Raw genomic sequence first — 24186 nt, forward strand, 5'->3', positions numbered from 1 at the left:
GTGGGTGGAATGGCACACACGTATTAGGATTTGGGTGTGGAATGAAAGAATGATAGTTTGATCTCTTTTATTCACGTGAAATTCTACTGTAGTTGTATCAGGGCTTCTTTTTTATTGGACTTAAAATTATTTTAGTGTATAATCTAAAGATTTTATTGTATTTTACAGTCTCTGGGTGACAAATCATTACTTGACAACAGATGAATATGGTGATATGGTCTGAATTCAGAAAATTCTATGACAAACATATGCCCTAAAGGAAGCATAAGCTAACAGTTGTCACTACTGAAGGCTGGTCCTTGATGTAATTGGCTTATTTTAGTGCAAGGGGGTAATTTGGAATTCTCCAAATTCATTATTTTATTAGAGTAAAACATTGGCATATGACAGAAAGAACTAAATGACCGCATCACAACAAATCAAAAGCACTTCTTCCTAAAACATGAATAATTACTTATAAATAGGGGAAACCCTTGTGGGCATTAATAGGTCTCACCAATCATCTTTCAATTAGAAAGGCCCTCTTATAGAGCTGAAAATACTCTCTCTTTCACTGCTTCCCAGTTTATGATCTTTCTAGAAACTTTAACTGCTCTGTTGAAATCATGGAAATTCCTTGGCCCTTACAGGATTTTCTGAGTTATCTGTGGAGGTGAGACTTGTAACTTACAGTCTTAAACTTTTTATTTTAAAATAATTATACTCACAAAAAGTTGCAAAAAGAGTACAGAGAGTCCTGTATATCCTTCCTGCAGCTTCCCCCGATGGTCACATTGTATATAGCTGTAGTATAATACCAGAACCAGGATATTGACATTGGTGTATTACTGTTAACTAGACAATAGAACTTATTCAGTTGTCACTGTTTTTTGCATGACTATGTACATGTCTTTATGCAGTTTTATCCCCTGTATAGAGTCGCATATCTAGGATTTTAATTTAAAGAACAAATATCCCAAGACATGCACTTTCCATGTAAGCATACACTAATGGCCTGTTTTTGCAGATGTCTTCCTGGTTTCAAAAATTCCACTTCCACAGACGTTTTTCCATGCAAAGATTTGTCTTGTTATTCTTAAATATCATGAACTCCTTCTCCTTGGAGATGGCTGTATGTAAAAGTTACTATGGAAATGGAAGTCTTGGCATTTTATAAACCAGAATGTGACATTTGGGTGGTTCTCCGTGGTCATCAGTATGGGAATCTGTGTTGACTTTCCATGCTCTGTTTAAAAAGTTGTGCAGGTAACTGTGTTTGTTTATCAATGTAATCGGACTTGGAGAGGATTTTTACGCCACCAGGGCAAAGACCCAACTGAATACTTCCTTGTACTTTCTAACTGAATCACAGTCTATTTTTATTTCTTACATAGAAATATTCACTCTTTAAAATAACTTAACACGTTGCAGAAGATGGTAATGACCCTTTTCAGGCAATTAAAATCAACCCGAACAATATAGCTAGTGATCTAATCTGATGGCTGCTGCTCACTCAGGCTGGCCGCCTCTGTGAATGTAAAGCAGCAAAAAGTTGCTGATTACCAGTCATCGTTACTAATTCTAGTGAATATTCTGAAGGCTCTGGAATATAGATAAGGCACATTTGTACTAAAGTCGAGTGCACGAGCTGGTAGACAGTACCCGGCTTACCCATACCTGTTCCTTTTGCCTACAAAGGCATTTACATTTGTATGTACTCGACAATTTGTCACTTTTCTCAACTATTCTTAGTGAAGCTTTACTAGGAGTTCTTTTTATTTTGTTAAGTAAACCCAACTGGGAACTGTGTCTGTTGGCTGTAACTTTTCAAATTTGAGCCTTGTAAGTCAAAGGTTTTCTCTCTTTCTCACTTTTCATACCATTCAATAAATTTTTTTCTCATATGCAGTGGAAAGATATACATGTTTATTACTAATTTATCAAACTGTTATTTCACCAATATTAAATAGTAATTACTGCTATGGAGTTGGTTCTGCAGTACTTAGCGGCAATACTAGTTTTTAAAAAGAACAAAAGGGTCTCAATATATGGATTTTGTTATGTCATAAAACAAACTACATATTCTGTGAAGATGCTTATAAGTGGAGGACATATTTCCACATAAAGGGAAATTCTAGAATATAGGCATTATCTTCTTTTAATCTAATAGTGCCATAATTGTCTGTTGCTGTAAATGATTTTGCATTATGACTCGCTTGGAAATATCTTTTGTCATTTTTCTGGAAATTACTTATGGGGCTTTCCTCCTGAATCTTAATTTTTTTATTCTTCCATCTCATTGTTACTAACCTGATTATTTCTTTGTCATTCTTCTTCTCACCCCACTTTGACCTCCCATACACATTCATGTGCGTGCGTGCACAGACACACACACACACATGCACACACAATACTCAAGACATAGATGAGAGTAGGTTACAGAATTAGCACCAAAACATAAAATTCATAATGTAAGAAATGCAGACATTTCCTGAGCATTCAAGCAGAAGAGAAAATCAAATAAGGGAGGCGTTTTGGATTGTATATAGGATCAATATGCCCGTGTTATTTCAAGTTAGTCAATTTCTTCCTCCTCTTCCTTTTTCTTTTCCTCTTGCTCTCCTTTTTTTACCTTAAAGAAGTTTTCTTTCTTGCTTTAGGGTCATATTTTTGAATTGACTCTTCTGTACTGACCCCTAGTGGGTAAATGTTTTGAATTGTCTCTAATTGAGAAGATTACTATATATATTTGTTTGCAGGGTTATTTTCAGGGTCAGGGAAGGCGACTATAAAATTTCTCTTTGATCCTCAGAGAAAAATAACTTTAAAGAAGGATAAAGCACACATTAACCCTTTGGGAGACTGTCTGGAAAGATGGCTGCAAAATACCTTCCTTGGCACTTTGAGTGGTGACTTGCTCTTCCCTTTGAGCAATGACTCTATTTCCCTTTCCCCTGAATCTGGGCTGGCCTGTTAACTTTGAGCAATAAAGTGTGGCCCAGGTGGTGTTACTGTGAATGTGGAGCCTCAGCCTTAAGGGGCTGGGACCTTACATTCTTGCTCTCTTCCTGCTTTGAGACTGTCATGTAAAGAAGCCCAGGCCAGGCTTTTTGAGATTGAAAGGCCTCATAAAGACAGAGCGAAGAGCCAATAGCTAGCCAATAGCCGGAATTGTAGTCAGTGATGTGACTGAAGCTGTCTAGTCCCAGTTAAGCCATCAGATGACTGACATTGCATGAGTGACCCCAGACAAAACTAGCAAACAAACTCCCCAGCTGAGCTCCGGTCAAATTTAGAATCATTAGCAAATAAATTGTGTTTAAGTTATTAAGTTTTGGGATAGTTTATGCAGCAGTAACACACAAACACATATTATAATTTTAAAAACACAATTAAGAAAGGTAACTAAATATTTTTAAAATGTGAGGTCTTTTCTCTTTTTATTATTTTGTAAATGTATCAGTCAGCTTTTCTTTGGTGACAGACCATCTGAAAATCGCAGTGGCTTCTAAGGACAGTTATTACTCACCTGCATTACCTGAGAGCTGTGGGTGGGTGGTGGGTCATATGGCTGTCTTCCATGCTGTGGATTGACTGTGTGCCTGCTCTAGGTGGCTTTTCATTCTGAGATCCAAGTTGAAGGTACAGCTATGTAGTGGGTACCGTGATGCTCCATCCAGGTCTACCAATTTAGGGCCAACATACCTACCCATGTCTACTTGGAATGTCAGTGCTGGTGGCTCACAGCTTTATCCCTCACTGAGAATTTCCCTTTTCATAGGGAACTGTCGCGGGTAAGGTTATCCCGCCTCCTCGTGACTGACTGATGCCTGGCCACAAAAACCTAGTCCCCTTCCCTTAATTTAGGATGACCCTGAAGAGCCATCTCAGCCCCAGAAAGCCCATTAGGACCAATGAGGCCTCAGTTGCAGCAACTTTAAATTTCAGGGTACCCCTCTGTCTGTTCATGCTTTCTTATACTTCCTTAAAGCTTTTTCTTTTAAGAGCATTCCTCAGTAAACCTTCCTCATCTCAGATTTTGTTTCTAGGGAACCCACGTTGAGAAAGGCCCTTATCTGGGACACATTCTCACGGCCAAGGGCAGGAACCCAAGAGGCTTAGTTGAACCATGCAGCTGCATTCAAAGATTTGCCTAGGACTGATCATATATCGAGTTTTCTCACATTTCATTGGCCAGAAGTCAAGTATGGCCAATAAAGGAGGAGAAGGAGAAGTGAATGTTTATGAATAATAATATAATCTACCATAATCTGCTTCCCTTAGTCTCCTGCACACAAAATACGCTTTTAGTCACATATACACAAATTATACTAACCCCCTCCACAATAACTATACTCCCAAGGGTCTTGTCTAATCATCTCAGGTCTGAAAGTCTAAGATTTTATTATAGTCTCTACATCTTATAGCAGAAGTACAAAAAGCTGAAGCAAAGCATTACTAGCACATTATAGCTTCTGCCAGGTCCTGGCATATGTTTTAAATGTTGGCGTGCTTTTGAGAAATTACATGCCCAAGACGAGGAGAAGAGACATATATTCCACGTATAGGTCTAGGGGTACAGAAGGAATTTTTGTGAACAAGAACAAAATTTACTTATTTGAATTAGCTATTTCCACAATAATTCTATATAGAAAGCAACCAGAAAATTTCAGTGGCTTAAAACAAGAGGAATGTATATAGCTTTCACTCTCACAGTTTGGCTGGGGTAGCTCTGCTGAACTCAGTTGGGCTTGCTTATATTTTTATGGGTCAGCTGGGAGTTCGCAGATTTTGGCTGACCTCAGCTAGATTGCTCTGCTCAAGCTTCAGGTCTGGCTGGCTCAGGTGTTTCCACATCTTATTCTGGCATGCAGGCTGAAGGAGAAGCTCCCTTGTTGAAACTGTTCTCATGCCAAATATAGAAGTGCAGAAGGACAAGTGGAATCATACAAAGTCTATTAAGATCTTGGCCTGCAACTGGAATATTATCACTTCTGCCATACACTGTAGGCCATAAGGAGAAACATGGCCAAACTCAAAGTCGTGGGTGGAGAACTTTCCTCTGCCCCTTTAATGGGAGGAACTGCAGAGTCACATGTCCAAGGGCATAGATACAGGAATGAGTGAAGAATTTGGGCCAGTAATGCAATCTGCCATACCAGCAAACCTCATATCCATTAAGCATTGTAAATGCCCTCCTGATCCTAGTTGCCTTTCAAATTAGAAACAGGAAATGTAAAATGTCACTTTATTGCCTTTGAATGAATTATGACTCTCTGATTGCTGCCTAAGTGAAGGAGTCCCGTGTGAGGCTCAGTAATACACAGAGGTGGAAAATAGAATGAAAGCTCTCGGAGAATGTACAGTGCAACTAGAGGAACTAACATGTGTTTGGAATCAAGCGAACAAAATCAGGAACTTCTGCCTAATGGTAATGTGTATGCTTCTTAATCCAGGCAAACTCTGTCTGCCGCTTAATAGCGTGTGACTTTGGGCACATTAATTGACTCTCCTAATCTTCAGTTTCTTCGTCTGTAGGGTTGGAATATTAGTTCCTACTGCAGAGATTTTTTGTGATAAATACATAAGGTAAGGCCTACCCGTAGGAAAACTCATTAGTTTTATTGCCTGTTGATGTTTGTGGTTTTATTGGTGTTGGTGTCCTTATTATTCAATATACGTGTTTTGTGTATACTCATAGAGTAAAGGAGATATAGTGTATGTTAAAAGACAAGAGAATTGGGAAGAAGTAAAGGAAGCTGAAGTGACTTTCAAGTGGAATGATCAGAGAAAGCTTTACGTGAATCTAGGACTGAGCTGAATCCTTAAGGTGTGGAGGGCTGGAAGTCAAAGCACAGGCTGTCTGGTTGCTAAAAGCTGGCCTGGCAAGTTCTTGAACCAGTGCGTCATTTCCGTGCTTGCTGTAGTTGAGAGACTGTGTAAGGGGATACTTGGCGAGCTGTAAGTTCTAACAGTGGAAGGCCTTGGTTTGATCAGGGTGTCAGATATTATTGGAGCATGGAGGTAGATCGGAGGCCATGCCCTGTCATGAATCAAACAATAGGAGACTGGTGAGGAGGTGGATGTAGGTAAAATATCTTTAAATAGCTTTTATTTTTTGTCCAAAAATCCTTATAAGATATACCATCTTAGAATCCATTTTACCAGTGAGGCCAAAAAGATTCATAGGATGACTCAGGTCAAATACCAGGTCACTCTCCTAACCAGAAATGGAATCCTTATTTCCCATGACTGGAATCAGTGCATTTTTCACTCCGGAATAACCTCCTCTTAGAAGAAACATTTGTGTAACTGTAAATGGGAACTATTGTCTTGTCCTCCATAGTGATTCTGAGTGAACTTGTCTCTTCATCTCAGACCCCAAGTGGACCCACTTTTCTCTCTCTGTAGGATTTCATCTCTAGGACTGGAATTGAGTTTACTTTTCAAGACCTTCTTCAGCTTCCCTATTTAGCTTTCCCTCCTTGGTCCTATTGGTCATAGAGTCTTTGGGTGGCTCATTTTCCTTCTCCCTCATATGAATCATTCGTTTCCTCTTTTCTTCTTCATTTGTAAAGCGAGGGACATAGAAACTAACTAAAAACTTTCATCTACTGGTGGTGCTTTCCCTTCCATTGCCCCACATTGATAGCTGGAATCCTCTCAATGGTTTTCTTTACTTCCGTCAACATCATACCCATCTTTTTTAAATTTCAACTTATGTCTCTCTTCTGTCTCTTTGCTCTGGTCAGCTTTAGCAAAAGATCTAAACCTATTTATCTGACTCTTTGCTTTGTTACTGTTCAGAAACTATTGAGAATCATTTACCGCCCCTGGGAGAGGATGATTCTTCCTTGTCCCAATGATGATAGCAGGCTTGATCAGGTGACTTACTTTGGCCCATGAAATGTGGACATTTCACATTTAGTCACTTCCTGCAGGGGCTTTGGGAGCCAATACATGGCTTCCTCTGTTCTCATCAGCTTCTGTGGGCATGGAAGCCCATGTTGAGTTGTAGCTTTCGTGAGCCTGGGACCTGAGTGACTGCAATGAGAAGAACCCTTTGTTGACCTTCAGTAGACGTCACACAGCCTTCGTTGTCTCCAGCCATGAAGATTTTCAAGTTGCCGGTTAGTACACCATAGCCTGGCTTATGCTGATCAACATACCACTTCTACTTGGATGTTTCACAGCCTGTCAGCCTCAATATGTACAGAACTGACCTCATCAATGTTCTTGCCAAATTACTTTTCTACCAGTGTTCTCCATTTTCCCCACAAGAAAGCAACATTAGCATCAAATCAATTGCTCAGACCAGAAACCTAGGATTTCTTCTTGACTTCTTCCTATTTTTGAAGCCCATATTGAATTAGCAAGCAAATTCGTCTTCCCTATATCTGCAATATCTGCTGAAACTGCCTGGTTCTCTCCACCTTTAGTTTCAACATTTTCAATTAAACCACCATCATCATTTGTCTCAATTACTATGAAAGCATCCAGTGTGGTTTCTCTTGTCTCCGATATCCATTCTTAACTATTTCAATTCTATTTCCACACTGTAGTCAGTGTTTTGTTTTAAATATGAAGTTCTATTTAAATCCTTACTCCTTAGAAAACTTGAGGGAATTTGAGTTGATCTTAGGGTAGGGTCCAGATTACTTGACGGGGCTCATAAGGCCTCTGTAATCTCACTCCTGCTGCCTTCTCTGGCCTTATTATGGGCAACCCCTACCTGTGTTCCCTGGTTCTTAGTGATGGTGGACATCTTCAGTTTCTTTAGCAGGCCTTTGCATATGCTGTGACCACTGGCTATAGTACACTTCCCCGCCCTCTTTGCTTCCGCCCCCCCCCGCCCCCCCCCACCACATTCATTCATACATGCACACTCACCCAGGAGCCAGTGCCTGGCTCACTCCTACTCCTCTTACAAGTTTCAAATCAAATCACACTTTCTGACCAGATGACAATCTTCTGCTCTACTTTTCTCTATCTCTCATCATCCTTATCTAATGTCTGTTTTCTAGGTTGAATAGTCTGAGGGTAGGAAACTTATCATTCTTGGCTACCCTAGGGCCTGGCAGAGAACAGGCTCTCAAAAATATTGAACCAATTAGATACAATCCACAAATAACCTGCACACCACTCATGATGCTCCCCTGTTTGAATGCTTGTAACTCTTTGTATAGTTTAGATTTTTCACCACCGTTTAATGTGGATTAATTATGTGCTAAGCACTATGCTAACCACTTTATTTTTTTTTAAAGATTTTATTTTTTTCCTTTTTCTCCCCAAAGCCCCCCAGTACATAGTTGTATATTCTTTGTTGTGGGTCCTTCTAGTTGTGGCATGTGGGATGCTGCCTCAGTGTGGTTTGATGAGCAGTGCCATGTCTGCGCCCAGGATTCGAACCAACGAAACACTGGGCTGCCTGCAGCAGAGTGCGCGAACTTAAACCACTCGGCCACGGGGCCAACCCCCTAACCACTTTGTTTAATCCTTACAACGAGTAAGTAGTATAGCTACCCTTCTTAGGGTGCTTATTACATTGCTTCAACATAATTATTTCTAGATTTTAAAAACATCTCCACATCTAGATTTTAACTCTTTGCTTTCATGGCAGTTATTATACTATATTCTGATTGCCTTTACTTGCCTGTATACCCCTCTAAACTGTGAAATTTCTCTGAGTGCTGGTCACCTGTGCCTGGCACACTCCCTAAAACTTAGTAGGCATTCCATACTTGTTTGGTGAATAAATAATCATGCTTAAGCTCACATTAAGCAGTTGATATTTCTATTATTAATTTTATCTCTGTGCCTTACATCTAGTTGGTGCCTCTGGAAGTATTTGTTCATTGAATCATTTATAGAATTAGTATGAGTGGCTTACTTTATTAAGAAAGATGGTATAACTATGGAAGTCACATTGTATTGAATTCAACCTTGAATGTATCAGGTATTTATTGTTGGGTAACAAACCATCCCAAAATTTAGTAGTTTAAAACATTCAGCTTAATGATATAATAATATTGAGAGTATTATTGGAATTTGAACAGGGCTCTTCAGGGACAGCACATCTTTGAGCCATGGGGTATTGGCTTGGGTGGCTTGACTGGGCCTGGGTGATCTAAGATGACGTCACTCACAAGTTTGGTCCCTCATTGAGCTAACTGGAATGACTGGGACCTGGATGGGTTGCTCGCTCTCACTTGTCATCATTTGGTAATCCAGGCTTGCTTTTCTTTCTCTTACATTTCAAGAGAGTAAAAGTGGAAGCTGCAAGGCCTCTTAAGATCTGAGCCTGGGATTGGCAGGCTCATCCTGCATTCTGTAAGGTAAAGCATGTCGTAAGGCCAGTCCACAATCAAGAGTAGGGGAAACAGACTCTACCTCTTAATGGTAGAAGCAGTATGGTGGACAGCATTGAGAAGAATTGTTGGCTGCCATATATACAGACAATCTTCCACTCAAGGGAACATGCATGTCTTCGAAATTTTCTTCTAGAAATGTCCAAGATGCCCTTAATTGGTATGGTGACTAGAAAGTCTGTTCTGTTAAATCTGATGTCTTGCGAGTTACTAAAAGTTAACATGATTTGTAAAACCTGAAGTAATTTCTAAGACTCCTAAATGACTTACCCATCCTATTTTCCTCATCATTACCACATTTATTTTTAGTATTGCTAGAATTATCTGATTTTTATCCTTAAGAACAATAAGCAGAAATTAATCTTGATGAGTGAATTAGGATGAAAAGTGTCACCTACAAAGATGGCTTTTAACACTGTAAGCTTGTTTTAAATGTGTTGTGATGATATTTGATTGGTTTTAAAATTTACATATGCCAACTACAAATCCCTGAAAAAGAAACTCCCCAGTCCACAGTAATGCAAGTTAGCAAGAAGTTTTCTTTCTATATGAGTGCTGCTCTAACTTTATCTGGTTTTAAAAATAAATGTGCTGATCAATGTCATGAATAATTAAGTGAAAGGAGTTGTGGGATTTGGGGCTGTTTTCTTTTTAGTAATTGTAAATTCCATTTCACAAAGCCACAGCTCAGTAGCTAGGAGGAACAAAGTCTGGGTTACTCCTTACTCATTAAAAAAAAATCTGCCTGACGAAATGTAGTTCTAGAAAGGTTTTTGCTTAGAGTCTAGAGATTTTTCACATATAGGGTTAAATCATGTGAAGAGGTTTATTTATCTAATGAAATAATTATTCCAAGGATAAGGATAAACTCTTCCTGAAATGGCTATAAAGAGTGGTGTTCTGGTTCAGGGCCAAACGTAGAATAAGTCTGATTTAGCAAACCTTGTACAATCAGTATGCATTGACATGTTCCCTATGTCAGACCTCTGAACTGATGGGGTAGTGAATGGGGCCCCCCCTCCTTCTCATTACTTTGCTGCCTTGGAATTCTATGTAAATGAACTGGCTGGTGTATTTAAATTGCCTGCTTCTCTTGCCACTGTAGTTAGGAGAGTGAGGGGACCTGAATTCCAGAGGTTACTTGGTCATACTTCACTTGAACGTAAATGGATTAGTCCTAGGTAAATTGCTGTCCTTAAGGCGCATACCAGTGCCATGTTGAAGACATTGGAACTTTGCCTCTTAACCAGTAATAGCCTCTAATGACAGAATTAGACCATTTCCAACTGGAAGGCCCCTTGGTGCTCAAGTCCATTGCACTCTTATTTTACATTTATTGATTTGCTCAGGAACGGGATCCATTGACTTCAACATTGGTAATACATTGTGAAGATTTTTTATGCATTGCTTAATACTTTTCTGAAATAGGGAATACTGTTTGCAATATGTAACTACAGGCCTGTGTGTTTAAATATAAGTGTGAGAATGGATGGAATTGTCCACTAGCAAGCAGCCCTGTAGCCTAGCATGCCCACATGGAGTGCGCTAGGAAGTTACTACAGACAGGAGGCTTATAGCCTATTCAGAGTCTGCCTACACTTCTCAGCTCGTCCTCTTCTCTCACTGGGCATGTAGCTAGGAGAAGAAAACATTCCCTTTGGAGTTTCATCTCTTCTCTTCCATGTTCCCTGTGTCTGCTCTGTGTCCCCCATTCAAAGTGCCAACTCTCCTTCTCCACTTCTAGAGAGTGAATCGTCAGTTACTCTGTTCCAAGTTACTCTACTCTGGCTTGGCAGCGAGGGGGGGTTGGGAGAAGAGATATATGTTTGATATTTCTTTTTTTGCTTTTTCTCCCCAAATCCCCCCACTACACAGTTGTATATTTTAGTTGTGGGTCCTTCTGGTTTTGGCATGTGGGACGCCACCTTGGCGTGGCCCAGTGAGTGGTGCCATGTCCCCGCCCAGGATCCGAATCGGCGAAACCCTGGGCTGCCAAAGTGGAGTGTGAGAACCTAACCACTCGGCCATGGGGCCGGCCCCTGTTTGATATTTCTTTTCTATAAGAATTTTCAAGCCAGTTATACGTCTCTTACTGTCAAGGTGGGCTTCCTTTTAGCAGATGCTAAAATAATAGAAGCAGCAGCTAGTATTGATCCCATTCTTAAAACAATCCCAACCAGTGAACAGGGCCAGGGCAAGGTCTTTACACAGCTTCACCCATGTGACTATATATATATACGCTTAGTTTTATATATATATATACACACACACACACACACACATATATATATACACTTATATACTTAGTTATATATATATAGTTATATATATATGTATAGTCTTGGAAAGTTAAACTGACTGAGCTTCATTTTCATCATCTGTAAATTCAACTTGTCAAAATTAAAAATAACAGTTTCTGGCGCAGAAACACTCAATCATTAGTAGTTGTAATTATTCTGCTCAAGTAGGAGTAGTATTTTCTTGGCATTAATGAAAATATTTTCCCTTCTTGTGAGCACTTAGACTTTATGACACCATTAGGAATTCTAGACTAGTATTTTATATTTTCTGGAAATTTGGAGTCACATGTAATAATCTTCTTTCAACCTTCCATGTCTGTCCATTGTTCTTTGATGTTCAATAGCAAATCACCTTTGCACCAGAAATTGTTATGAGACAGAAGAGAAAATGGAGTTTCTGTTCTTTCAACCACTTACATGTGTTGAAATTTTGGAAAGAGATGATTCAGTAGGATCTGAGGTGAAACTATTGCAAAGCAAATGTATTATGTATGTCAAACCACAGAAAAGTCATTAATTAGCCACAATGCATTTTAGACTCCTGGTCATAAATTGTTCTAAAGTGAAAACAAATTTGCCAAGCTCTAAAACTTTCAGTTAATTTGCTAGTCAGAATTTGTGTGACATCTTCTAAATAAAAAAACAAAAACAAAAATATCTAATAGTCTATGTTAGAATATCGAGTCAGTTTGCATATTCATTTGCATTTTAGGAAGCTCAGTTTATTTTAAAGCTATATGTGTGCCTAAAACATACTAGTCACTCAATAGCTGCTGCTTTTATGAAGTAATTAAAGGCAACAGTTGTTGACTGAGTACACTACACATATTTTTCTTCTGTAACCCTACCAGAAAAGAGATTTTCTAGGGAGAATTTATGATCAGTGATTCATCGAGATACAGAGCTTTGCTTAAGCTCTTTAAAAATAAGTTTATTAAGAACACTAGAGGTTAATCTTCAGTTAGATGTGACCCACAGTCTTTTACTATGAAGGAAATTTCTGTGAAGCATCTGTGCTTTACCCTCATTTTCCTTCAGGAAAACAGTGACCCAGAATATCAGCCTCATAGCCACATGGGACAGCCACATCCTGAAGACTGAGGGCTTGGAGAAAGTGTTTGTGTTACTTTATTTAATTTCTTAAAGTAAGAATCATTGGATACAGTTTATGTATATATATTTCATTTTGTTTTTCTCTTTCCCAAGTGCTATTTTGGAGTAGATGTATTTTTTTCCCCAATACTCAGTTCTAGGTTAACATCCCTGTCTGTGTAAATCAACATATCTTTTAGTATCCTGTATGGAAATCAGTAATCAGTGACCTGAAGTTCCTTCCTGTTGCCCTCTCTTACACGACTCAGCTTCTACAACAGGGGCCCTCCCCCTGTGCCCTTGATTTCTTGTCCTCTCTTGGTTTTGATTGCCTTCCCGTCTGCCTTCTGATCTTGCCACCATGGAAGTGGCGTTCCTGAGATCACAAGCAGCTTCTCAGTGTCAGGTTCAGTGGCTGTGTCTCAGTCCTTGTTGTTCCTAAGCTCTCAGTGCTCTTGCTGCTCTCCACTGTCACTTTACTTCTTTTGACTTTCATACCACTGAACTTTTGGGGTTCTTCTCTGCATGTCCAACTGATGCTCTGTCTGGCTGCTTTCATCCTCCTTCTCCTGCTTGATTGTAGGTGTTTTCTGAGCTTCGGCCCTGTACTGCCTTTTCTTTTTTCTCCCCCTCTTTCTTCCATTAGAGAGTCCATCCTCTCCATAACTGTTACTCCTGTGTCCTGATTAGGTATTGTCAGCCTTTGATTCTTCCTAGTGCTGAGTCCCAAATTGGCAGCCTCTGTCCACCATTTCCATTCTGAATGTCTTGCTGTTGATTTAACCTCGAGTGTGCCTGAACTTGAACTCATCTTTCTCTCCAGATGGGGCTTCTCGTCTCACACTCCCTATTTCTGTCTCAGGACCATCAGTATGAACCTTGGAGAAAGCAGAACTTTGGAGTTACCGTTGATTCTTTCCTCTCCTCCCAAACTCAGTCACTTATCATGCTGCAGTCTTCTTTGCATTGTTCCTCAGATCCATCTCCCCAGCCATTTCCTCAGTTCAGGCTTTTCTTATCACATTGCCATGACGACAACTGTAGCCTTCCTGGTTTTTCCTCTTCCCCATCATCCTGCGTGGTACCATACCAATTATCTTCAAACACAGCTGTCTTCACACCACTTTCTCATTGCATAACTTAATACCTTCTTGCATCTTGCAGGAAAATGTAAAAAAAAAATTGTTAACCTGGCACTCAAGGCCTCTTACATTCTGACAACAGTATTATTCTTTCATTTGCCCTTCTTAGAGTCACTGGTTTTCAAACATCATGTATATAACTAATATTTTATAACATCCCCTTTATATACTGACGTGAAATTCATACATATTACAACAAAATTACTCACATGATTTCAAAAAAGCCAACATAAGACCCTACATATAATAAAAGGAGAATTATAATTAAGTCATAATATAATCTATTTTAATCTGTAAATGCTTGGCTATGACCACCCCAGAAGATAAGATGACGTTGCCTGTGCTTGCATGTGCTTGTAATAATGAAGCTTAGATTGAAGAGAAATAAGACAGTAGTCAACTAAACATTAGAATCATTTTTTTTGCTATTTGACAGTTAAAATGATAGCTAAGTATGTATATGTTAATGTATTGATAGAATCAATGTGAGTGTGGTGGCTACAGCTGCAGACCACTTACCAGTGAGTCAGGTTGTTGACTGGACTCCCATTAGGGGTGTTGCCACTGGTGAGGCGATTTTCTGACATGGTGGACAACTCTGGGTGACATATGAACATTACAACTTCAGTCTTCCTTTGTTTTGCATAGGAGTTGTATCCTTATATAGGAAGACCATGCAAATAATTCTTTCTAAGCTCAGATAATGAAAAATAGGTTTTTCTCTCACATAACCTTCCCATTTGAAACGATGTAGGAATTGCATTGTATCTAGCTCCAAGGCCTCTGCCCTCTAAGGCCCTGGTGTTCCCCAATGAGCCAACTAAAATATCCTCGTATGTTTTCAAAAGTATCCACAGAGTGGGGCGGGGGACGGGTCCAAGAGCCACTGCTCTGAGTGCTGCACAGGCGCACTGCCTCTGCTGTGCACTCACCTTTCCCTCTGTGTGCCCTTCTTCTCCTGGGGAAGATCTGCACTCATCTCCTCCTCAAAGTTGAAGCTGTGCCGAAAGCTTATGTTCTGATCCCTCATCTGTAATGTAGCATCTGTATTATAGTGGTATATGTTTATCTTTTGCACATGAATATTGCCGCTTCCTGTATTAGAAGGTGTAGTTTTGGTTGCAAATATCAGATAACCAACTTAACTTGGTTCAAGCCTCTATCCTCCGCTCCCCCTAAAAGTATTGGCTCTCTTTATTGAAAAGTGCAGGTCGGGTGTCCCTAGGTGGAGTGAGATCCTGGAGGTTGACAATGGTTATTGCATAGCGGTGCCTGTATCTGCCTCATTTCCTTCTCTTTCTTCTTATGTATAGTCAGGCAGGCTAAGTCTTCAAAATCTTTATACCTTAATACTATTAAAGTTTATTTCTTTGTTGTGCTACATATCCAACATAAGTGGCATGTGGAATCTGCTCATTGTAGTTACTTGGGACCCAGCTTGATGGAAACACATTTGTGACATGTGCTTCTACTCTTGCAATGATTTGGAAAAGAGAACATGCAAATTGCACAGTTGTCTTCATGCTTCTGCCCAGAGCAGATACAAGTCACTTCTATTCATATCTCCTTGACTAAAAACAGTCAAATGGCCATGCCTGAATTCAAAGGGGAGTGCAGCCCTCCTCTGTTCCTGAATGGAAAGGAAAACCATGACATTTGTGAACAAATAAGCCCTGTTGTTGAACTCAGTTGGATTTCCTTTGTGTCATTATCGGCCTGCACTGTCTCCGGCACCCCACCCTCAGCTTTACCTGACTCTAGTCTTATGTTTTTAATTCTTTTTACTCCTTATTTTTTTACGAATAGATGCCAAGTTCTGAAATTGATCCCTTTTGGCCAGATCTGCACCATGTGCCTATCCTTGGATCTTTGAAAGAATAAGGAGAAGTGGGAAATGTCCTGCTTGAATTATAGTCATCCTTCAGTGTCTGGGGAGCTGATTCCAGGAACCCCCTCAGATACCAAAATCCGCGGATGCTCAAGTCCCTTTTAGGATAGTAAGATGGCATAGGACAACGAATATAGTTTGCCCTCTAAATCCGAGGGTTTCGCATTCGTGGATTCAACCATCTGCAGGTGGAAGTTTCGCTGATACGGAGGCTGACTATGTATGGAGTGAGAGTAGCCGGGAGGGGCAGCTCATCAAAGTAAAATCAAAGCAGAACAGATGTCGGGCTGGCCCTAGTGACTCAGCGGTTAAATTCACATTCCGCTTCGGCAGCCCGGGGTTCACTGGTTTGGATCCTGGGTGCAGACCTATGCACTGCTTTTCATGCCACACTGTGGCAGGTGTCCCACATATAAAGTAGAGGAAGATGGGCACGGATGTGAGCTCAGGGCCAATCTTCCTCAGCAAAAAGAGGGGGATTGGTGGCAGATGTTAGCTCAGGGCTAATCTTGCTCAAAAAAAAAAAAAGGAAAAAAAAGCAGAACAGATGCTAGGAAAGGCTAGCAAGCACCACCGATAGTCCTGTGCTCCCTAATTAGATTAAACTTTACTTGAGAAAAGAGACTTTGTACTGTTTTCCTACGTTTCCTATGTCCTGGGTCGTGTTTAAGATAGTGTCTTGCTTGAGTTGTTGCTTTATTCATTCATTCATTAATAATATAATTATATTATTATTAGGTAACCTGTATATGATATTAATTACTGTATATATCAAGTACTTTCTAAGTGCCTTATGCATATGAATTAATTGAATCCTGTAAACACCTCATGAAGTAGGTACTATTATTATTAACCCATTTGATCAGATGGGAAAGATGAGGCTTGGAGAGGTGAAGAACTCAGTCAACTTCTCAGAGCTACACAGTCTGTTACCAGCCAGTCCAGCCCTGTGCTCATCATTATAATTATTTATTAGTCACTGGATATATATTCTTAATACATTTGCTTTACACTGCACAGTATATTCCTCATCATTAATGCATGTTAAAAGACAGAGAAGGGGTGTTAATTCACAAGATCAAGGGGAGTATTTCTGGTAGTCAATCCAGGTTAGGAAGTTAATGGGGTGGATATATTTTAGCATTCTCCCTCCACTCTCCCACTTTATTAATGACTTTTATCTATTTTCTTGATGAAATATCCATTACATGTTTGGTCGGAAACCTCCTCTATCACTATAGAGGAACAAATATTTTGATAAGTGGTTTTCTCAGATCTGGAATCTCTATAGAGCAATCATTGCCCGAGGCTAACACTCAGCTTTGTTTTCTGTCTTGTCCTGTGCCAGCTAAGATAAGGATATTTTGCCTTTCTTTGTAGTTTGAAGACATCTAGCAGCTTGTCACAACTTCCAAAATCTTTGAGGAAATGAAGTCTGAGTACCAAGACAGTAATTTTACCATTATCCCAGTGGGTCGGTATTCTACTTGATACATTGTAATTTTAACAAGGAAGTTACAAGAAAAGAATTTCCTACTGTGCCTCTGCAGAAAGGTGAAATAAAATAGAATGCAATTCCCATTTGTTCTTCTGTAGCTCATTTTGACAGCTGAGAAAACTCTTAAATGGGCATGAATAGAGATCTCTTTTTAATCTGTATTTATCTGACATTAAAATTGCAATTTTATTTTTGTTTATATGAAATAGTAAAATCATTAGATTTTGTTATGACAGCCATTTAATGTGTCAAGATGATGGATATAAAGGTTTTGCAAAGTTAAGTAAGAGTTTTCATTTTACAGTGTTCCTTAAAATGTACATATACTTAATATTTAATGATCAGATTAGCATGTAATTTTTTTATATGTCCTACAGTATTACTCTATAAGAGATTTTGGGTCAAATACAAATACAAAATTTAATTCAGTTTATTTTACTATAAAGGAAGGTCAGTTATTTGGAGTGTTTTACTTGTTTAAAACCTGATTTCAACATAAGAAATCTAGTGCAATTTAAGCCCACAAATGTCAGTAAGTGACTAATTCTGTAGTTTGCAAGGACTCGATTCCTACAGTTCTTGTGTAGAAAATCCATAGAGTGTGGGCTGATGTACAGTTATCCTTTAACATTTAATACGAATTAGATGCTCCAAATTCTGTTGCGATCGTACATAAAAGCAGTACAGAGTGTACAGCTTAATTTGTGGTTCTCCCAGTCACTCTAGCTTGGCTTCATTTGCTCAAGTCTTCGCTTGTGACTTGTGGATATTGACCATCAGAATCCTTAATCAAATGACTCTCCATGCATGTAAAAATCATAGACACACTCTTTTAAAGCTAGATGTGCCCCTTCCTACTTTCTTCCTTTGAAAGGAATTATATAACGGGGAAAACACTCCTTGTATTAGTTATTTGACTGGTTGGATTAAAAAGGGACAAAGAGGAAGGACTCTTTCTTCTGGACTTTGGGTACTGTGTAAAGATGTGGTGCCTCATCGAGGACAACCATCTTGCAGTCATGAGGGGATTAGCCGATTTGCTAAGGCTGTCAGGATGGAAAGATGGAAATAACCCGAGTTCTTAATGTTAAGGTTGAAATCCTAGCTCTACCACTTATCCGTTTACCATCTTTGAGCAAGGCTTTGGCTTCTCTGAGCCTCGGTTTCCTCAGCTCATCAAATGGGAGTAATAATAGTATCTATTTAATAGGCATGCTGTGTGGATCATATGCAGTAATACGTGAAGAGCACGTTGTAAGCACAATGCCTCAGTTCATACCTGTTGAGAAACAAGATTATAATCGACATGCCATTTTCCCATATATTATTTCAGTGTCAGCTATATAAGGTGTCAGGTTTTATTTTATTATTTTTTATTTTATTTTATTTTGTGGAAGATCAGCCCTGAGCTAACATCTGCCAATCCTCCTCTTTTTGCTGATGAAGACTGGCCCTGAGCTAACATCCGTGCCCATCTTCCTCTGCTTTATGTGAGGGATGCCTACCACAGCATGGCTTGATGAGTGGTGCCATGTCTGCACCCGGGATCCAAACTAGCGGACCCCGGGCCGCCAAAGCAGAATGTGCGCACTTAATCGCTGCACCACCGGACTGGCCCCTGTCAGGGTTTTTTGTAAAAATTAAAATACAAAACTGATCATGATATAAAAAATACAAATGAAGAAAATGCATATTACGTATAATTATCCATCCTAGAGACATGTTTGATGTAGGTTTTAATAATATTATCATTCATATTAGCTTTGCTGTGATTGCTAATATCAATATGTGGCTCACCTATATTGTGATGTTGCCAGAGTGTTTATGAAGGTAAAAAGTAGATACTGTTATCCCCGTTTTTTTTTCGGGTAAAAAAGCTGAGGCTTGGAAAGAATAAGTACCTTGGTAAAAATGTTAGAAAGATTTTGGCATAAGAACCAGGGACAAGAGCCAGGACTAGAAGCTAGGACTGTCTGTCTGCAAAGCCTGTGCTCGGAGGGACTTCAATTAATTGTCCACTATTGGACGCTAAATAGAGGATAGCTATGAGAAGCAAGCAGTAAAGGCAGACAAAGCACTTCTCTGCTTCAAATGTATAATCTCTCACAGATATTTTTATTTAAAAAAATTAAAGTGTAATTAATATGCAGCTAAATGCACAGAAGTTGTGTGTTCAGTCTCACACGTTTTGATAATGAATTACACCCAGGTAGCCACAAACAGGCACCCACACCAAGATACAGAACGCTTCCATTCCCCCAGAAGTTTTCCTCCATGACCCTTTGCAGTCAATCCCAGGCCTCCCAGCTGCATGGTAGCCACTGCTAATTCCTGCTTAATAGAGTTTTGCTGTTCGCAGACTTCACATAACTGGAAATGTAATGTACATATTCTTCACAGTCTGGCTATTTTCTCAGTATCATGTTTTTCACATTTATTTAGGTTGTGTTGCATCTGTCAGTAATTTTTTTAATTGCTAGGAAGTACTCTATTGTAGGGATAGATCACAGATTGTTGATTCATTTGTCTGCTGATGGACTTTTGGGGTTGTTTTCACTCTTGGGATATTATTGATCTCACTGTATTTTATGAGATTCTATATTTGTCTATTTGGCATCTGTTAATTATAGGGCCAAACTACTGGCCAAGGTTGTTCACATCTTTCCTGTGGTCCAGAGCCCATACTCTGAACCACCTCCTTCATGTGCCTCTCACACACCAAGCCCATATTTCCACTGCCCTAAATCAACCCCGAATCAGGTACCAGACAACTGGGAATAGCCCCTAGGCCCCAGAGCCCTCCATAATTATTGAAACGAGCCAGTCCTAAGCTGTTTACGCTGCCCTGCCTTGCCTTTCCTCCAGTAAAGGCTGCAGCCCGTGCTTTCCCCTGGCTCATGCTTCCAATTCCTCTCCTGAACTGGTGCTTCCCCGTGTGGCCCTGTGTGGCATGGCATGCCCCCTTCTCTTGAGAAACGTAAGTAATACATCTTCTTTCAATGGCATTAACCTCTCTGTGTCATCACTCAGTAATCCCATAAATTAACATCCCATGAGTACAAATGAGACAGCTGTAAATAGAGATTATATAAACATTTGTGGACCATTCATTTTGTGAACGTGATTTTTTTCTGTATCCTGGGTCATACACACACATGCAGACACACACACAGCACGCACACACTTAGTAGTTATCTACAGTGGTTGTACTATTTTACGTTTCTCTTAGCAAGGTTTGGGAATCCATGTGACTACCTTCTTTGCCAACATTTGTCAGTCTTTTTTATTTTAGCCATTCTAGTAAATGAGAAAGTGTGTAGTACTGTGGTTTTAATTTGCATGACTAATGCTGTTAAGCATCTTTTCAGATGCTAATGTATCATTTATGTATCTTCTTCTGGGAAGTGTTTGTTCAAGTCTATTGCCCATTTTTATAGGGCTTTTTATCTTTTCATCATTTACTTATATATTCAGCATCAGTGCTGCTAATCTTTTTCCTAGACTGGCTTGCTTATTAATTTTCTTAATGATACTGTTTATGACAAGACATTGTTAATTTTGAAGAAAACCAGTTTATCATGTTTTGAAATTATTAACGTTTTGTGTCTCCTGCCACGGTCATGAAAATATTCTCCTATGTGTTCTTGTGGAAGCTTTCTGGTTGACTGTTTTACATTTAGATCTGTGATCCATGTCAAATAAATGTTTGTGGATGGAGTGACTTAGGCATTGAGGAGATTTTTTATATAGATATTTGTTTTTGGAGTAACATTTATTGAAAACACTTTCCCCCCATGAACTGCCTTGGTTAAAAAACAAAAAACAAAAACATTGACCTAATATTTGGGATGTATGTCTGAATACAGTCAATATCCTCTTTAATTCATCTATTTGTTTATCTGTGCAACTTCAACACTGTCTTAATTGTTGTCAGTTGAAATCAGTTAGTATAAGTCTTTAACATTTATTTTTCTTTCAAATTTGGCTCTTCTGGACCCTTTTCAGTTCTATGTAAATTTTAGAATCATCTTATCTATTTTTTCAAATGGACGCGTTGGAATTTTGAAGGGAATTGCCTTGAATCTATAAGGCAATTTAGGGAGAATGGGCCTCTTAACATTATTGAATCTTTCAATCAATGAGCATTGCTTATCTCTCCTTTTATTTAGGTCATCTTTAATTTAGCTCAGTAATATTTGTGGTTTTCACTGTAGGAGTATTGCACATACTTGTTAGATTTCTACTGGATAGTTGATGTTTTTCTATGCCATTATAAGTATGATTTTTAAACTTTTATAAGTATGATTTTTAAACTTTATTTTCCAATTTTTATTGTTATATTTAGAAATACAACTGATTTGAGTGTTTGACCTTGTATTCTGCAGCAATGCTAATTCACATAATCTAAGTAGTTGTTTTCTTTTGTAGATTTTTTGGGGTTTTATTTCTTTAATTTTTGTTTTTTTATTATGATAACATTATATAAGTTTTGGGTGTACATCATTATATTTCGATTTCTGTGTAGATTACATCATGTTCACCACCCAAAGACTAATTACAATCCATCACCACACACATACGCCTAATCACCCCTTTCGCCCTCACCCCCTCCCCGGTCACCTCTGGTAACCACCAATCCAATTTCTGCCTCTATGTGTTTGTTTGTTGCTGTTTTTATCTTCTATTTATGAGTGAGATCATATGGTATTTGACTTTCTACCTCTGACTTATTTCACTTAGCATAATACCCTGGAGATCCATCCATGTTGTCACAAATGGCCAGATTTCATCGCTTTTTATGGCAGGAGTTTTCTAACACAGTCATATATGTCTGTGAATAATGAGCTTTACTTTTTTTTCCCCATCTGAATGCCTTTTATTTTCTTTGCTTCCCTTATTACACTGTCTAGGATCTCCAGTACATTGGTGAATACAAATGGTCAGAGAGGACATCCTTGACTTCTTCCTGATGGTGGTCGGAAAGGGTTTAATTTTTACCAATAAGATTGATGTTAGCTGAAGGTTTTTGGTTCATACTCTTTATCATATTAAGGTAGTTCTTTTCTGTTTCTACTTTGCCAAGAGTTTTCTCATAAAGATGATGACTTTTTTCATATGTATTTTCTTCATCTATTGAGAATGATTATGTTTCTTTTTTATTTTGTTAAGTAGCATGAATGTTAAGCTATATTTTGGAATAAACCCCCTTTTCTTCATGATATATTACCCTTTTTATATACTGGTGTGTTTGATTTGCTAATACTTTTAAGGATTTTTACATTTTTTAGAATTTTGAGAGATTTTTGTATTTTTTAATGAGAAAATATTGGTCTCTAGTTTTCTTGTAATATTTGTCATTTTTTTTGGTATCATGTTAATACTGGCCTCATAAGCCTTCTTCCTCAGTATTCTGGAACAATTTGTATAAGATTGGTATTATTTTCCTGATACTGGAATTCATCAATGAAGTCCTTTGGCCTAAAGCTTTCTTTCTGGGAAGGGTTTTCATTTCAGATCCAATTTCTTTAATAGATGTGAGGTTACTTTCATTTTCTGCTGTACCTTACATCAACTGTGGTAATTTGTATTTTTGAAGGAATTTGTCCTTTTCATCAAACTTACTGAATTTATTGCCATAAAGTTATTTACATTATCTTTTCTTATTATTTTAATGTTTGTAGGATCTGTTGTGATGCTGTCCTTTTCATTTCTTGATCTTGAATTTTGTGTTTTCTCTTTTTTTTTTCCTGTGTAGTACTGCTAGTGATTTATCAATTTGGCTAATATATTCAAAGAAATAATATTTTACCTTGTTTATTTTTGTCCTTTAAATTTTTTATTTATGCTCTTATTTTTAAATATTTTCTTTGTTACATTTATTTTGAGCTTAATTTCCTCCTCTATTTTTGCTTCTTGAAGTAGGATCTCAGATTGTTAATTTTAAACCTTTCTTCTGTATTGAGATTTAACATTATAAACTTATAAGAGCTGCTTTCTCTGTGTTCTACAATTTTGATATGGTGTGTTTTCATTATTCATTTCAAAATATTCTATTTTCGATTTAATTTCTTCTTTAACCCATGGGTTATTTGAGGTATATTGTTTTTATTTTTCCTAGTATTTGTGGATTTCTCCATTTGTCCTTTATTTTCTAATTTAAGACTTTTGTTGTCAGAAAATATGCTATTTATTATTTCAATTCTTTGATGTTTTTGAAACCTATTTTATAGAGCAACATGTAATGTCTCCATAAATGTTCCAAGTGCAGTTGGAAAGAATGCCTGTTCCGTGGTTGTTAGGTTAGTGTTGTATAAATGCCAACTAGGTCCAACTGACTGATTCTATTTGTCATATTTTCTGTGTCTCTACCGATTTTTTTCGGGAGGAGGAGGCAGGATCTACTCGTTCTATTCATAACTGAGAAGGTGCTTTTAAAATCTTCAAGTGCAATGGTGGAGTTTTCCATTTCTTTCTTTGATTTGTCAATTTGCACTTCCTGTATGTGCATATTCACTTCTTGAAGCACTGTTAAATGCTTACACATTTAGTATTGTTGTCTCTTCCTGATGATATGATCCTTTTATAATTATGGAATGCCCTTTTTATTTTTATTAATATTCTTTGTCTGAAAGTCTACTTTGTCTGACATTGGTATATAACACTAGCTTTCTTATGCTTGGAGCTTGCATGGTAATTTTTACTTCTTTACTGTCAACCTGTCCATTACACATTTTTGAAGTGTATTTCTTGTAAAGAACATATAGTTGCTTCTTTTTTATTCAGTCTAATAGTCTGTCGCAATTGTAGCAAGCAGTCTGTTTACATTTAATTCAGTGGTTGGTGTGTTTAAGTACAGGTGTCACATATTGGTCCATGTGGGTTCACTCTTGACTCCTGTTGAGGAAGAGGACAAACTCAC

The 24186-nt window shown here is 38.4% G+C and overlaps 2 protein-coding genes across 6 annotated transcripts in view; one reads left to right on the forward strand and one right to left on the reverse strand.

The window, feature by feature from the left end:
- LOC139076071 (uncharacterized) overlaps positions 1-14468 on the reverse strand; it is a 130185-nt gene extending 115717 nt beyond the window's left edge. The window contains exon 1 of the mRNA XM_070576388.1: positions 14401-14468. Coding sequence (XP_070432489.1) covers positions 14401-14468 — 68 coding nt within the window. The remainder of the gene's footprint in view (positions 1-14400) is intronic.
- CNTN3 (contactin 3) overlaps positions 1-24186 on the forward strand; it is a 324643-nt gene that overhangs the window by 5362 nt on the left and 295095 nt on the right. The gene's annotated exons all lie outside the window — the stretch shown is intronic.

The sequence above is a fragment of the Equus przewalskii genome, chromosome 15, assembly GCF_037783145.1.
Source record: "Equus przewalskii isolate Varuska chromosome 15, EquPr2, whole genome shotgun sequence".
Classification (NCBI taxonomy): Eukaryota; Metazoa; Chordata; class Mammalia; order Perissodactyla; family Equidae; genus Equus; species Equus przewalskii.